The sequence below is a fragment of the Gallinula chloropus genome (genome assembly GCF_964237585.1).
Source record: "Gallinula chloropus genome assembly, chromosome: 9".
Classification (NCBI taxonomy): Eukaryota; Metazoa; Chordata; class Aves; order Gruiformes; family Rallidae; genus Gallinula; species Gallinula chloropus.
In genome coordinates this window covers 13,615,265-13,629,233 of record NC_140094.1, presented here as the reverse complement: position 1 = coordinate 13,629,233, position 13,969 = coordinate 13,615,265, and the positions used below count along the sequence as shown (strand labels likewise).

At 49.0% G+C, this 13,969-nt stretch overlaps 1 protein-coding gene across 1 annotated transcript in view; it reads right to left on the bottom strand.

The window, feature by feature from the left end:
* Positions 1–13,710, bottom strand: part of LOC311194979 (chromodomain-helicase-DNA-binding protein 2-like) — a gene marked incomplete at both ends in the record, with an annotated part of 36,339 nt that extends 22,629 nt beyond the window's left edge. The window contains 9 exon segments of the mRNA XM_084268244.1: positions 228–453; positions 1,428–1,561; positions 1,887–2,036; positions 2,375–2,494; positions 3,227–3,288; positions 4,443–4,529; positions 6,041–6,173; positions 12,802–12,937; positions 13,674–13,710. Of these exon segments, the coding sequence (XP_084124370.1) occupies positions 228–453; positions 1,428–1,561; positions 1,887–2,036; positions 2,375–2,494; positions 3,227–3,288; positions 4,443–4,529; positions 6,041–6,173; positions 12,802–12,937; positions 13,674–13,710 (1,085 nt within the window).
* Positions 13,711–13,969: the final 259 nt, after the last annotated feature.

Sequence of the window (13,969 nt, the reverse complement as noted above, 5' to 3'; positions counted from 1 at the left end):
ATTTCAGGCCTCTTTCACTCTTTTAACGCCACGGCCACAGGCATCATATCTATGAGGTGAGATGTGCTTCAGTGGCAAAGAGAGACAAGTATTGAACACCCAAAACTGCTGCTTTGGATGCAACATGCTTTGTGAGAATAACTTGAATTTTTACAGTCACGCCTCTGCAAACCTCTGCCTAAAAAAGCTTTGCCCAAGGCCAAACCCCTGGTTGAAGTGAAACATACCATTGCTTGATCTCCTCCTCTTTCTTCTTGAAGTTTTCTAGCTTTTTCAGGCCCTTCACTTTCTGCTGCTGCAGGGACTCTTCACTCTCCCACGTGCTATGGATGTATGACCAGCCTTTCCATTTGATCAGGTACTGAATTTCACTCTCGTCTTTTTCGGGATCAAAGTCAGCATTTGGGTTGCCATTGGCTTCAATTAGATACACTGTGGTGGAAGCACCAGTGGCTGCAAAAGAAATGGGGCTGTGGTTGGTACCTGTGTCATCAAGCACCGGACACAAACTGCAGTAGAGCAGAAAGGTTCTTCTAATACATCTTTTGTGACAGCACGAGAACATCCTACAGATTCTGCAACCCAGTAAAACAGGCACACAAAAGCTTCTGTACAACAGAATCTTTCAGATCTCTCTGCATTAAATGCTTTTTCTTTAAGTATAATTCAAAGGGCTCTTCAAAATATTCAGGACCATTCAGTTGTACAAAAACACTTTTGAAAGGCTATGGGAACAAACCACCAGCTTTAGTTCCATTACTGCTTTGTCATTTATAGAATCATAGAATCATAGGGGTTGGAAGGGACCTCGAGAGATCATCGGGTCCAACCCCCTTGCCAAAGCAGCTCCCCAGCTCATATTGCACATATAGGCGTCCAGACGGGTCTTGAATATCTCCAGAGATGGAGACTCCACCACTTCCCTGGGCAGCCTGTCCCAGGGCTCCCTCACCCTCACTGTGAAAAAGTTCTTCCGCATGTTGGTGCAGAACTTCCTGTGCTCCAACTTGCAGCCATTGCCCCTTGTCCTGTCTCCACAGACCACTGAAAAGGGGCTGGCCATTTCCCCCTGCATCCCATACTTAAGATATTTATAAACATTAATAAGGTCCTCCCTTAGTCTTCTTTTCTCTAGGCTGAACAGTCCCAGCTCACTCAGCCTTTCCTCATAGGGAAGAAGCTCCAGGCCCTTAATCATCTTTGTACCCCTTCTCTGGACTCTCTCCAATGGAGCTGCTTAGCATATAAACTTGACATTTTAGGGTTCTCCATGATAGATTTTACCCAGCTGCCAGAAGACATGTGTAAGAGGCACAAAGGAAAGGGTGAAGAGCATTGGTCCCACTCTCAAGTTGCAAAGGCTCAAGAGAAACCATAAGGGCACATGACTGACATCAGAAGCAAAGGCTTTTTCCAGAATGACGCACCTCCTTTCTTTCCAACCCTGATGTCCAAGACTTTCTCAATTGTTTCAATGTCATCTTGTTGATCATCAGCACCTTCTCCAGTCATTTCTATCAGGTCATCGGAATCAGTCTCCAAGTCCTCATCTTCTTTGTAACTGTTCAAGACCAAAACCAGACTGTTAAAGAGCCCTTCACTCTTCCCAGTCCCAGAACCCAGGCTGGCGTGGACTGGAGCAAGCTTTCTCCAGCCTTTACCCTGGGGTTCAGTGCATGCTCAGCACAGGCATTTCTTAAATCAGCCATGCAGTGCTTTTCCCTCAGACACTCATAGAGCTACATTGTATCAGACTATCTCCTCCATACAGTTTTGCTGACCATGGCTGATACCAGATGCTTCTCAAGGAGGTGGAATAAACTCTGCAGTAGAAGCAAGACCATCAATAGAGGAGGTTGTCTCCACCAGGAGCAAGATTCTTTTACCTGATGTTTTTGGCTGCTCTTCGTAGAGTTTGTCTCTTGGGGGGCACAACATCTTCGTCATCATCCTCATCATCAGATGACTCTGGTCTCTTTCTCTTTTTCCCACATTGGGGTTTGTAAGCCTTTTTAATACCAGTTTTGGGCACCACTCTAAAATAAGAATTAACAGAAAGCTATATTGCAGTGTACTTTACATAAGCATCCATTGTAACACATCTTTAAGAAAGCATGAATCTCAGGCATTAAACTCCTAGATATTTAGTCTACTCCAAGTACCATGGACACCACTGCATCACTCCCCAGAACATGAAATGGGCTGATGAGAGAGCAACTAGATCCTAGTCTTGCTAGGTCATAAAAAATGGTAATATTGCAGAAAAACTCCAGCCATTCTTTAGTGACAGACAGAAATCACCTCTCCACCCAGCACAGGCAGGAAAAGACAGACATATGCAGAGAAAGACAAGGCTGAAACAACCACTTCTTACCTCCTTTGGGCAGGTCTTCTTGCTTTAATTGTTTTCCATTCAGGGTCACTCTCCCCACTGCTACCTTGACCACCTCCATCTTCATCCTCTTCACCAGAGGCATCCCTCCTCCATTTACTTCTATGGTCAGAAATGTAGGTCATGGACGGGCAATCACATCTCCACCCCAACGCTTGGCTAAGCAGACACCCGACTCTCACAGGTTACGATGATGAGATGAGAGAAAGTTCAGACCTGCCCTCTTGGTTGTTCAGTGCAATGCAGGGGGGTTCATGGGGTGATTCTCTGATTTTAGGAAATGGGAGGCCAAATCTCGCTGTGTCGTTAGTGGAAGGAAGTAGGTTCTGTGTGGGCAATTCAGAGCAAGGCTGCAGCTCTGAATTGCCCTTTGGAGGAGGCAGGTGACTGTAAGTGAACTCAGTTATGGTGATCAGACATCCAAAATATGCTTTATGGAAGGTGTTTTGTTGTACCAGCGGGTTATGAAACACAATGGAGGCTAATTTGGCATTTTAATCTAAAAGGGGAGAGCAGCAGGGATTAAACTGGTTTAAGTATCTCTGCACCAGAGTAAGGAACCTGATGGAGAAGTGAAAGACTGACATCCCAAACAGAACCTGATTTATTCCGATTCTGCCACAGGCAGAGCAGGAAAACATAAACAAAAGAAAAACTGGGAACTTGCATCCATCTGTGGATGTATGTTCATACTTCCATTTTAGTCACCCAAAGTAGTATTGCTGGAAATATGAAATGATTTATTTTACAAGCTCTCCACATTGACTACACCCATCAAACAATCCAAACCAAGACAAAGTACTGCCATTCAAAACCCTTTCCCTAGAAACTTACGTTCTTTTCACTGGCTTCTGGCCTCTTCTCTTTGGGCTCTCATTTTCAGATTCACTACTTGCCTTTAATTGAAAAGAAAGAAAATCAGGTTGTAGGCTTCCCTCTGGACTGTCCCCTCAAGGGTGCAACTGAAAGGCATGCACACGATCTGAGCTCAGACACAGCACGACTGCTCGCTCCCTGCAGCACTGGAAGGATGCTTTGGTGTGATGGGGCTGCAGAAGAGGAGCCAGCTCTGGCTAGTCAGGAAGTCACCTGCAACTTCCAGTTCAATAGCATCACCTCCCTCAGTAGATGAGAGGAGCCAGCCAGCCTTGGCTTTGCCAGACTTGAAAAGGAAAACAAAAGCTAAGTTGGTGATGTGCCCCAAGCCCCTTCCTAACCTGCTGCTATGAGCATCATCCAGCTCCCGGGGTGCCCCCCAACAATAACACACCAGAGCAAGGAGCTGGAGACCTACGATTGCAGCACAACTGGGACCTCTTAGGCATCCAAACGCACATTTCAGCAGTGAAGCACCAACAGCCTGACCCTCAGAGAGCATCCCTGGGCTCCCACTCTGCTGAAAATTTGACTGCTTATCCTTAGGGTCCCAATTACATGGTTCTGCACCTAGCAATCAGTCCCAAGCTTTATGGTCTGTCTAAGCCTCTCCTTGTTTGTTTTTTTCCTTCTCCTTTATAACTGCCTAACCTCCTGAAGACCTGTAAATGAAAACTTGGTGGATGTAAATGAAGTCAGCAGTTAATTCCTGTATCTGCAGAAAAAGACAATGCTTGGAAAATAGGTTCACTCTGACCATTGTCACCTCCAAGGGAAGCATGAAAGACTCCCCAGTATTCTACCAAAGAATAGATGGGTTTTTGGTGAGGTGTTTCTGGGAAGTTTCCTTTATTGCTGTTTGAGTGTGTGCTGGGCTTTCATTTGGTTTTAATACTTGTTTTTTTTAACACAGACTTATCTCTCCTGGATGTTCCTGCAGCAGAGCCTGACCTGCCTTGCACCCCATTCCAGCAACGAGATCAGCGCCAAGCAGATCCAGCTGCAGGACCAGGACCTTAACCCTGAGCCCCAACATCCACACACCAGGCTAGGGCTCAGTGTTGGCAAGGCAAGGCAGATGAGTCCTGCCTTTGCTCTTGCTCTTTGAGCTCAGTTGCTTTTACATGTTCAATAATCCCTCACTGTTTTTTCTTACTTAAAAATATTTTCTTACCTCATCCTTGATATTAAATCGGGATGGTTCTTGTCTGCTTCGGTTTGATCTCCTAAGCCCATAAACATCAGGATATTCCTCCCACATCTGCAAAAGAAACAGACCATCAGAAGGCCTGCTTCACCCCCAGTATTTTTTTTTTAATATCAACATAAAACCATTAGAGAATTAGCAACCAGCAGGATTGATGCTTTAAGAAACCTGCTGAAAAGGATTAGGATTATTTGGGGGTATTCGGTAACACTCTAAAGCAGCATCTTTTATCTTAACGTTTTTATAGCTGTCCACCTTTCCCTCTGGGCACAAATCACTCTCCAGCTCATTCAGGCTGAAGGACAGAGCGCTGAGATGGCCAGCCCTCTGCAAGCAGTGACAGGACACCAGAAGCTCTACAGGGCTGATACAAACCACTAACGTGCCACCCAAACACCTCCACCAACAATTCCTCTCTCCCTCAGCAGAGCTTGATCCTCTTACAGTTTTCTAAACCTATTGATTCTCCTGCTTCTCCCTCCCTCCAGTCCTCAAATATGTCTGCAAGCCATGAGCAGGAAAAGGAAATCAAAACACCCTGCCAGATGCAGCAGGGACTTGGGATTGGCAGTGTGATGAATACAAAGCTGCAGCCCAGCAATTCTGCTGCTGCTGGTAAAGCAGTAACGGGGTAACACTGCAACGGGCAGACTGCAGAGGTGCATCTCTGCTGGGCACAGAGAGTACAGACAGATAAATTCACATGAAAGAAAAACCTGAAATACTCCCCAAATTGTTCGAAGAACTTGTCTTTTCATCTTTAACATGGGACAGTTTTAGGATGACAAATCTGAGTATCACCTAACGCCAATTACCCTCACCCTCACGGGTGTACCTAGATAGAAATACAAAATAAACAGCAACAATTCATTCCATTGGTTATTCAAGGGGAACAGGCATCAACACAGCTAAGCTAGGCCTAGCTAAGGAAAACACTCATTAACAGAGAAATTAAGGAAGGGAGAGGCTTGCTTATTAGAGGTTGCCATGACCTCTTCATGTTTCATCCATGCTCATTAGCACCCTGGGTATGGACATGCTCCCTCCCAGGATAACTTTAATGTTGATTGTTGGGGATATGCTCTTAGAAGCCCACAGAGGAAGAGAAAACTTCCTTCACTCCCCACTTACCAACAATAAAACAGAAAGTTTAGTGCTGCATTACCACAGCTCTTTATAAACACATCCTTCCTTGCCAGTCTGAACACAGGAGAACGAGCCACGACCTGAGCCAACAGCCCAGAGGATTGAGGGAGGAAGAAGCAGGTAACAAAATGCTTCACTTCTCCCTTGCAGGCAGGAGGGGAGCACTGACAGCACTGTCCTCCTCAGTCTATACATACATAGCAGCTTTCTCCACAAAACTCATTCTCATCGAGCAGCTGTGCGAAGTGCACACAGATCAAACAGCCAACAAGTGCTTCAGGGACACCAGAGACCAGAGGCTGTTTGGTCAATATGCAAAGTGGCAGGGAAGTCGAAGACAGCTTCCTTAAGGTCCTGCTGTCTGCCCTTTCATGGTGGGTACAGGGCTAACACAGCTAGACAGAGCAATGGGGCAATACCTTTTTAACATCTGCTATCCTTTCCTTCTTAGAGGCTGGTTTTTCTTTGGTTCCAGGAGGGGTCTGCTGGGGTTTTGAACCCATGGATTCACTTTCAGAGTCAGAGCCAGAGGCTTCTTCAGATGCCGAGTGACTGATGGTAGAGAAAGAAGAGATTATATTTTAACTGTATGTCACAGCTCAGAAATACAGAGTGAACAAGCCTGAGCCATATCCAAGCTACAGCCATAGGCTTGGAACAGCCTAAATGCCAGTGTGAACTGCACGGTCCCAAACAGGACGCAGTTCTTTCCCAGGACAGGCACTGAACCCATGTGCCAGACTGCAGGCTCCAAATCACTGTGCTGTGCTACCCCCTGCTTATTGGCCAGAACACAGACAGCAGCATTTAGCAGTACCACAGCACAGCTCCTCCAGTGAGAATCTGGCTCACACAGAGCTGCCAAGAATAAGGTAGATGAGGAGCTGGAGTGTCCTGAGAGCATCCTGCTGTATTAAAGGCGGGCAGCAGCTCTGGCGTGGCTCTCCACTGCATCCTGGTACAGGCAGTGGTTCCGAACCCAAATACTGTAGGCATAACACTACACATTATAGTAAATACCATGTGTTGCTTGCAAAAAGAATAAACTCAGCAACAGAGCAGCAGAAAGGAGCTTATACAGGCACACAGCTGGGGCAGGTCCTGTTTACAGGGTTATGGACTAGATGGCATTCCCCAAGTATCCGGCAACAGGGAGCAGAACATCAAACTGGTTTATTTTTCTTCCTTTTCCCTTTAGATTCAAATTGGTTAATATCCAGAATATTCACCCAAACACAGGCTCCTCAGCATCGAGAGGTTACCTATTTTAGGTGGCCAAAACAGTCAAGTTCATTTGCCCAATTACTCAAAAGGTATTTTTGGAACACATCCAGCTTTAATGCCACTAAGCTAAGAGCCAGACAATTACACTTGTAAATGGGGGATAAGCTACAATTAATCGTCACCAAAAAAAAAAAAAATAAATCACAATTCAAGTGGTTCAACACCCTCCAAACTCAGCAGAGAAAAACCTGCTTACAAGGCCGTTACAGCATGAGGAGCCTCCTGCCTTAGCACTCCATATTTCACATATGACTGCATTTTATAGGTGATCATCTTTGCAAACAGCAACAAAACATTTTATAAGCTCTCAGCAATGACCAACAGTGTATGTGTTGAAAGAAACTACAGGACCCTCTGAAAAAAAGTGACCCAGTGGGCATTTCTGAAGCCGACAGCTGACAAGGGAACAGGGACCAATTGGTGCCAGGCTTCAAAATTTGGCTTTTGAAAGCCAGACCTTGAATTCAGCCAGGGGAATACAGAGCATTAATGGCCCAAGCCCCTCCCCAGGGGCCAAGCTCCACCCAGCTTTGAGAGCTGCTGTGAACATTTTTTATCTAAGGAAGTTTGAATCCTAACAAGACATGGTCCCCTGGGCTTAGAAAGCTCAAGGAGGACTCGGTATGCAAAAAACATCCGGGTCGGCTCCTCCTCGGCACTGCCTTCTGGGCACTGCCTTCCAGGACGGGTTAAGATCAGGGGCTACAGAATACCAAACACCAAGGTCCCTGTTCCCCTGTGGCAAAGGAAGGCTCAGCCCTCAAACCCGGCGAGACAAAGCATCCAAGTCCCATGGATAACAGAAACCCATGGGACCATCAGGATCTCAGCACACTGTCACCAAAAGCCCCACAGCACAGAGCCAGGAGATCCCACCACCCCAGCACCCGCCATCCCCAGTGCTCCCCACACTCACCGTGGGCTTCTGGCAGCACTGACCAGCCTTTGGGGCTTCTCCATGAGCCACTTCGACTTGTCAACAGACACGTCAAAGTGGCTCTCTGCTGCCTTAGTGACAAGTACCAGGATCGGGCCCTTACAGGAACCCGAACCAGGGACACAAAACCAACTCTCGGATCACAGACGAGCTTCCGAGCACAAAAGGGGCACGCTAGACCCAATTTGGGGGCACCAACCAGCCAGCGGCGAGCCAACCAGCTGCTCAGTTCAGCCACCACTGGGCCATGTGCACCAAGTGTCCGGCCAACAGCCTGCCAGGTGATCAAACATTCCCTCACCATGGAAACCCCAGTCCAGGAATAACAAACTGCTGCAAGCCCACCAGACCTGCTGCAAGCCCACCAGAGACCCTTCAAGTAGCACCTCAGCTTCCAGAACCTACTGCTATGCTGTGACCACCCGTTCAGAACTGTTTTAACTGACGTCTTCCTAGAGCACCACACACACAAACCGTTGCTCACACAAAGGCAACAGGACAAACCACAGAAAGTGCCACGGCCTGGTGTCCCCAGCACAGCTTCAAGCCCCGTTTTGGCTGTGCCCATCCCCTGGCCTCAGGCCGGAGCCCGGGCTGCTTTAAGCTTTGTGCCTGGCTCCCCTCAGTGAGCGGGGACACCACGGACACTGCTTCACACCGGTGTCTCCAGGGATGGAGTATCGTTCACTCAAAACAGGCCTTTTGCTGGCAACTGGCTGCCCTCTAGAGGGTCCCCACTCCGGCACAGCATGAGGCAGAAAGCAGGGAGCTCCCCGACATGTCCCCTCACTGGGGTGGGTGCGAGGCAGGGCTGGGGCCTGCTCCCTGAGGCTCCTTCCCTGCCCGCCTCACGCAGTGGGTCCAATGCCTGTGATAGAGCAGTGGTCATGCTGGCATCCCACGTTCCACAGGGGCACACAAAAGAGGAAGACACTTTTCTTCCACCAGATTCATTAGCAAGAGCTGGAAGAAATTACAAGCAGCCAGGCTAGACCCAGGCCAGAGAGCAGGTTTGGCAGTATTTGTTTGAAGGCATAACAGCCATTACAGGCCTCCTCCCACTCTCGAGTCCTTTCTCAAGGATTTATTTCAAGGACATCGGGACTATTTGCAGCTTTCCTGCAAATTAGTAGTCATAATTCATGTGCTTTATCCACAACATTACCACCTGGACACTAGGACACTGTCATTTGTGTTATTTTCACCAAGATGTGAACTGTGTCACCTGAAAAGAGGGCAACTTCTCCAGTGGCACAGAGGACATACACATCTGCACAGCCAGGTATGCCTGTGCTTGCCCTACTAAGGAAAGACATGTAGATGGGAAGTGGTTATGTCCTTTTTTTAATCAGCCACCTATTCCCAAGGCAAAAGGATACGTGCTTGACTCTCTCTACACTGACAGAATAAAACCAGAAAACAAAACCTGCTAATTCTGTAAAATAAGCATTTCTATCACAGAAACAACCAGGAAGCATTTCTACCTGCCAAGAGTATAAAGGATTAGCACCATCAGTCACGTCAGGCCTTACGCTGCACAGAACTGGAGATTTAAGGCCGCTTTTCAGAAGGTATTTTTGGAACACACCCAGCTTTAATGCCACTAAGCTAACAGCCAGACAAGACCTACTCAATTAAACTTGTAAATGGGGGATAAGCTACAATTAATCGTCACAAAAAAAAAAAAAAAAAAATCACAATTCAAGTGGTTCAACACCCTCCAAACTCAGCAGAGAAAAACCGGCTTACAAGGCCGTTACAGCATGAGGAGCCTCCTGCCTTAGCACTCCATAGTTCACATATGACTGCATTTTATAGGTGATCATCTTTGCAAACAGCAACAAAACATTTTATAAGCTCTCAGCAATGACCAACAGTGTATGTGTTGAAAGAAACTACAGGACCCTCTTAAAAAAGTGACCCAATGGGCATTTCCGAAGCCGACAGCTGACAAGGGAACAGGGACCAATTGGTGCCAGGCTTCAAAATTTGGCTTTTGAAAGCCAGACCTTGAATTCAGCCAGGGGAATACAGAGCATTAATGGCCCAAGCCCCTCCCCAGGGGCCAAGCTCCACCCAGCTTTGAGAGCTGCTGTAAACATTTTTTATCTAAGGAAGTTTGAATCCTAACAAGACATGGTCCCCTGGGCTTAGAAAGCTCAAGGAGGACTCGGTATGCAAAAAAAATCCGGGTCGGCTCCTCCTCGGCACTGCCTTCTGGGCACTACCTTCCAGGACGGGTTAAGATCAGGGGCTACAGAATACCAAACACCAAGGTCCCTGTTCCCCTGTGGCAAAGGAAGGCTCAGCCCTCAAACCCGGTGAGACAAAGCATCCAAGTCCCATGGATAACGGAAACCCATGGGACCATCAGGATCTCAGCACACTGTCACCAAAAGCCCCACAGCACAGAGCCAGGAGATCCCACCACCCCAGCACCCGCCATCCCCAGTGCTCCCCACACTCACCGTGGGCTTCTGGCAGCACTGACCAGCCTTTGGGGCTTCTCCATGAGCCACTTCGACTTGTCAACAGACACGTCAAAGTGGCTCTCTGCTGCCTTAGTGACAAGTACCAGGATCGGGCCCTTACAGGAACCCGAACCGGGGACACAAAACCAACTCTCGGATCACAGACGAGCTTCCGAGCACAAAAGGGGCACGCTAGACCCAATTTGGGGGCACCAACCAGCCAGCGGCGAGCCAACCAGCTGCTCAGTTCAGCCACCACTGGGCCATGTGCACCAAGTGTCCGGCCAACAGCCTGCCAGGTGATCAAACATTCCCTCACCATGGAAACCCCAGTCCAGGAATAACAAACTGCTGCAAGCCCACCAGACCTGCTGCAAGCCCACCAGAGACCCTTCAAGTAGCACCTCAGCTTCCAGAACCTACTGCTATGCTGTGACCACCCGTTCAGAACTGTTTTAACTGACGTCTTCCTAGAGCACCACACACACAAACCGTTGCTCACACAAAGGCAACAGGACAAACCACAGAAAGTGCCACGGCCTGGTGTCCCCAGCACAGCTTCAAGCCCCGTTTTGGCTGTGCCCATCCCCTGGCCTCAGGCCGGAGCCCGGGCTGCTTTAAGCTTTGTGCCTGGCTCCCCTCAGTGAGCGGGGACACCACGGACACTGCTTCACACCGGTGTCTCCAGGGATGGAGTATCGTTCACTCAAAACAGGCCTTTTGCTGGCAACTGGCTGCCCTCTAGAGGGTCCCCACTCCGGCACAGCATGAGGCAGAAAGCAGGGAGCTCCCCGACATGTCCCCTCACTGGGGTGGGTGCGAGGCAGGGCTGGGGCCTGCTCCCTGAGGCTCCTTCCCTGCCCGCCTCACGCAGTGGGTCCAATGCCTGTGATAGAGCAGTGGTCATGCTGGCATCCCACGTTCCACAGGGGCACACAAAAGAGGAAGACACTTTTCTTCCACCAGATTCATTAGCAAGAGCTGGAAGAAATTACAAGCAGCCAGGCTAGACCCAGGCCAGAGAGCAGGTTTGGCAGTATTTGTTTGAAGGCATAACAGCCATTACAGGCCTCCTCCCACTCTCGAGTCCTTTCTCAAGGATTTATTTCAAGGACATCGGGACTATTTGCAGCTTTCCTGCAAATTAGTAGTCATAATTCATGTGCTTTATCCACAACATTACCACCTGGACACTAGGACACTGTCATTTGTGTTATTTTCACCAAGATGTGAACTGTGTCACCTGAAAAGAGGGCAACTTCTCCAGTGGCACAGAGGACATACACATCTGCACAGCCAGGTATGCCTGTGCTTGCCCTACTAAGGAAAGACATGTAGATGGGAAGTGGTTATGTCCTTTTTTTAATCAGCCACCTATTCCCAAGGCAAAAGGATACGTGCTTGACTCTCTCTACACTGACAGAATAAAACCAGAAAACAAAACCTGCTAATTCTGTAAAATAAGCATTTCTATCACAGAAACAACCAGGAAGCATTTCTACCTGCCAAGAGTATAAAGGATTAGCACCATCAGTCACGTCAGGCCTTACGCTGCACAGAACTGGAGATTTAAGGCCGCTTTTCAGAAGGTATTTTTGGAACACACCCAGCTTTAATGCCACTAAGCTAACAGCCAGACAAGACCTACTCTCAATTAAACTTGTAAATGGGGGATAAGCTACAATTAATCGTCACAAAAAAAAAAAAAAAAAAATCACAATTCAAGTGGTTCAACACCCTCCAAACTCAGCAGAGAAAAACCGGCTTACAAGGCCGTTACAGCATGAGGAGCCTCCTGCCTTAGCACTCCATATTTCACATATGACTGCATTTTATAGGTGATCATCTTTGCAAACAGCAACAAAACATTTTATAAGCTCTCAGCAATGACCAACAGTGTATGTGTTGAAAGAAACTACAGGACCCTCTTAAAAAAGTGACCCAATGGGCATTTCCGAAGCCGACAGCTGACAAGGGAACAGGGACCAATTGGTGCCAGGCTTCAAAATTTGGCTTTTGAAAGCCAGACCTTGAATTCAGCCAGGGGAATACAGAGCATTAATGGCCCAAGCCCCTCCCCAGGGGCCAAGCTCCACCCAGCTTTGAGAGCTGCTGTAAACATTTTTTATCTAAGGAAGTTTGAATCCTAACAAGACATGGTCCCCTGGGCTTAGAAAGCTCAAGGAGGACTCGGTATGCAAAAAAAATCCGGGTCGGCTCCTCCTCGGCGCTGCCTTCTGGGCACTACCTTCCAGGACGGGTTAAGATCAGGGGCTACAGAATACCAAACACCAAGGTCCCTGTTCCCCTGTGGCAAAGGAAGGCTCAGCCCTCAAACCCGGCGAGACAAAGCATCCAAGTCCCATGGATAACGGAAACCCATGGGACCATCAGGATCTCAGCACACTGTCACCAAAAGCCCCACAGCACAGAGCCAGGAGATCCCACCACCCCAGCACCCGCCATCCCCAGTGCTCCCCACACTCACCGTGGGCTTCTGGCAGCACTGACCAGCCTTTGGGGCTTCTCCATGAGCCACTTCGACTTGTCAACAGACACGTCAAAGTGGCTCTCTGCTGCCTTAGTGACAAGTACCAGGATCGGGCCCTTACAGGAACCCGAACCTGGAACACAACACCAACTCTCGGATCACAGATGAGCTTCCGAGCACAAAAGGGGCACGCTAGACCCAATTTGGGGGCACCAACCAGCCAGCGGCGAGCCAACCAGCTGCTCAGTTCAGCCACCACTGGGCCATGTGCACCAAGTGTCCGGCCAACAGCCTGCCAGGTGATCAAACATTCCCTCACCATGGAAACCCCAGTCCAGGAATAACAAACTGCTGCAAGCCCACCAGACCTGCTGCAAGCCCACCAGAGACCCTTCAAGTAGCACCTCAGCTTCCAGAACCTACTGCTATGCTGTGACCACCCGTTCAGAACTGTTTTAACTGACGTCTTCCTAGAGCACCACACACACAAACCGTTGCTCACACAAAGGCAACAGGACAAACCACAGAAAGTGCCACGGCCTGGTGTCCCCAGCACAGCTTCAAGCCCCGTTTTGGCTGTGCCCATCCCCTGGCCTCAGGCCGGAGCCCGGGCTGCTTTAAGCTTTGTGGCCACGTGCACTGGGTGAGCGGGGACACCACGGACACTCTTCACACCGGTCTCTCCAGGGATGGAGTATCATTCACTCAAAACAGGCCTTTTGCTGGCAACTGGCTGCCCTCTAGAGGGTCCCCACTCCGGCACAGCATGAGGCAGAAAGCAGGGAGCTCCCGGACATGACCCCTCACTGGGGTGGGTGTGAGGCAGGGCTGGGGCCTGCTCCCTGAGGCTCCTTCCCTGCCTGCCTCACGCAGTGGGTCCAATGCCTGTGATAAAGCAGTGGTCATGCTGGCGTCCCACGTTCCACAGGGGCACACAAAAGAGGAAGACACTTTTCTTCCAGCAGATTCATTAGCAAGAGCTGGAAGAAATTACAAGCAGCCAGGCTAGACCCAGGCCAGAGAGCAGGTTTGGCAGTATTTGTTTGAAGGTGTAACAATATAAGGCAGCAGCCATGGCTGCGGCCTGTGCAACATGGACACGGCCTGGCCCAGGCCCAGGCCCTGCCCAGCACTGTGGGATGGCCACGGTGGTGCGTGGACCCTG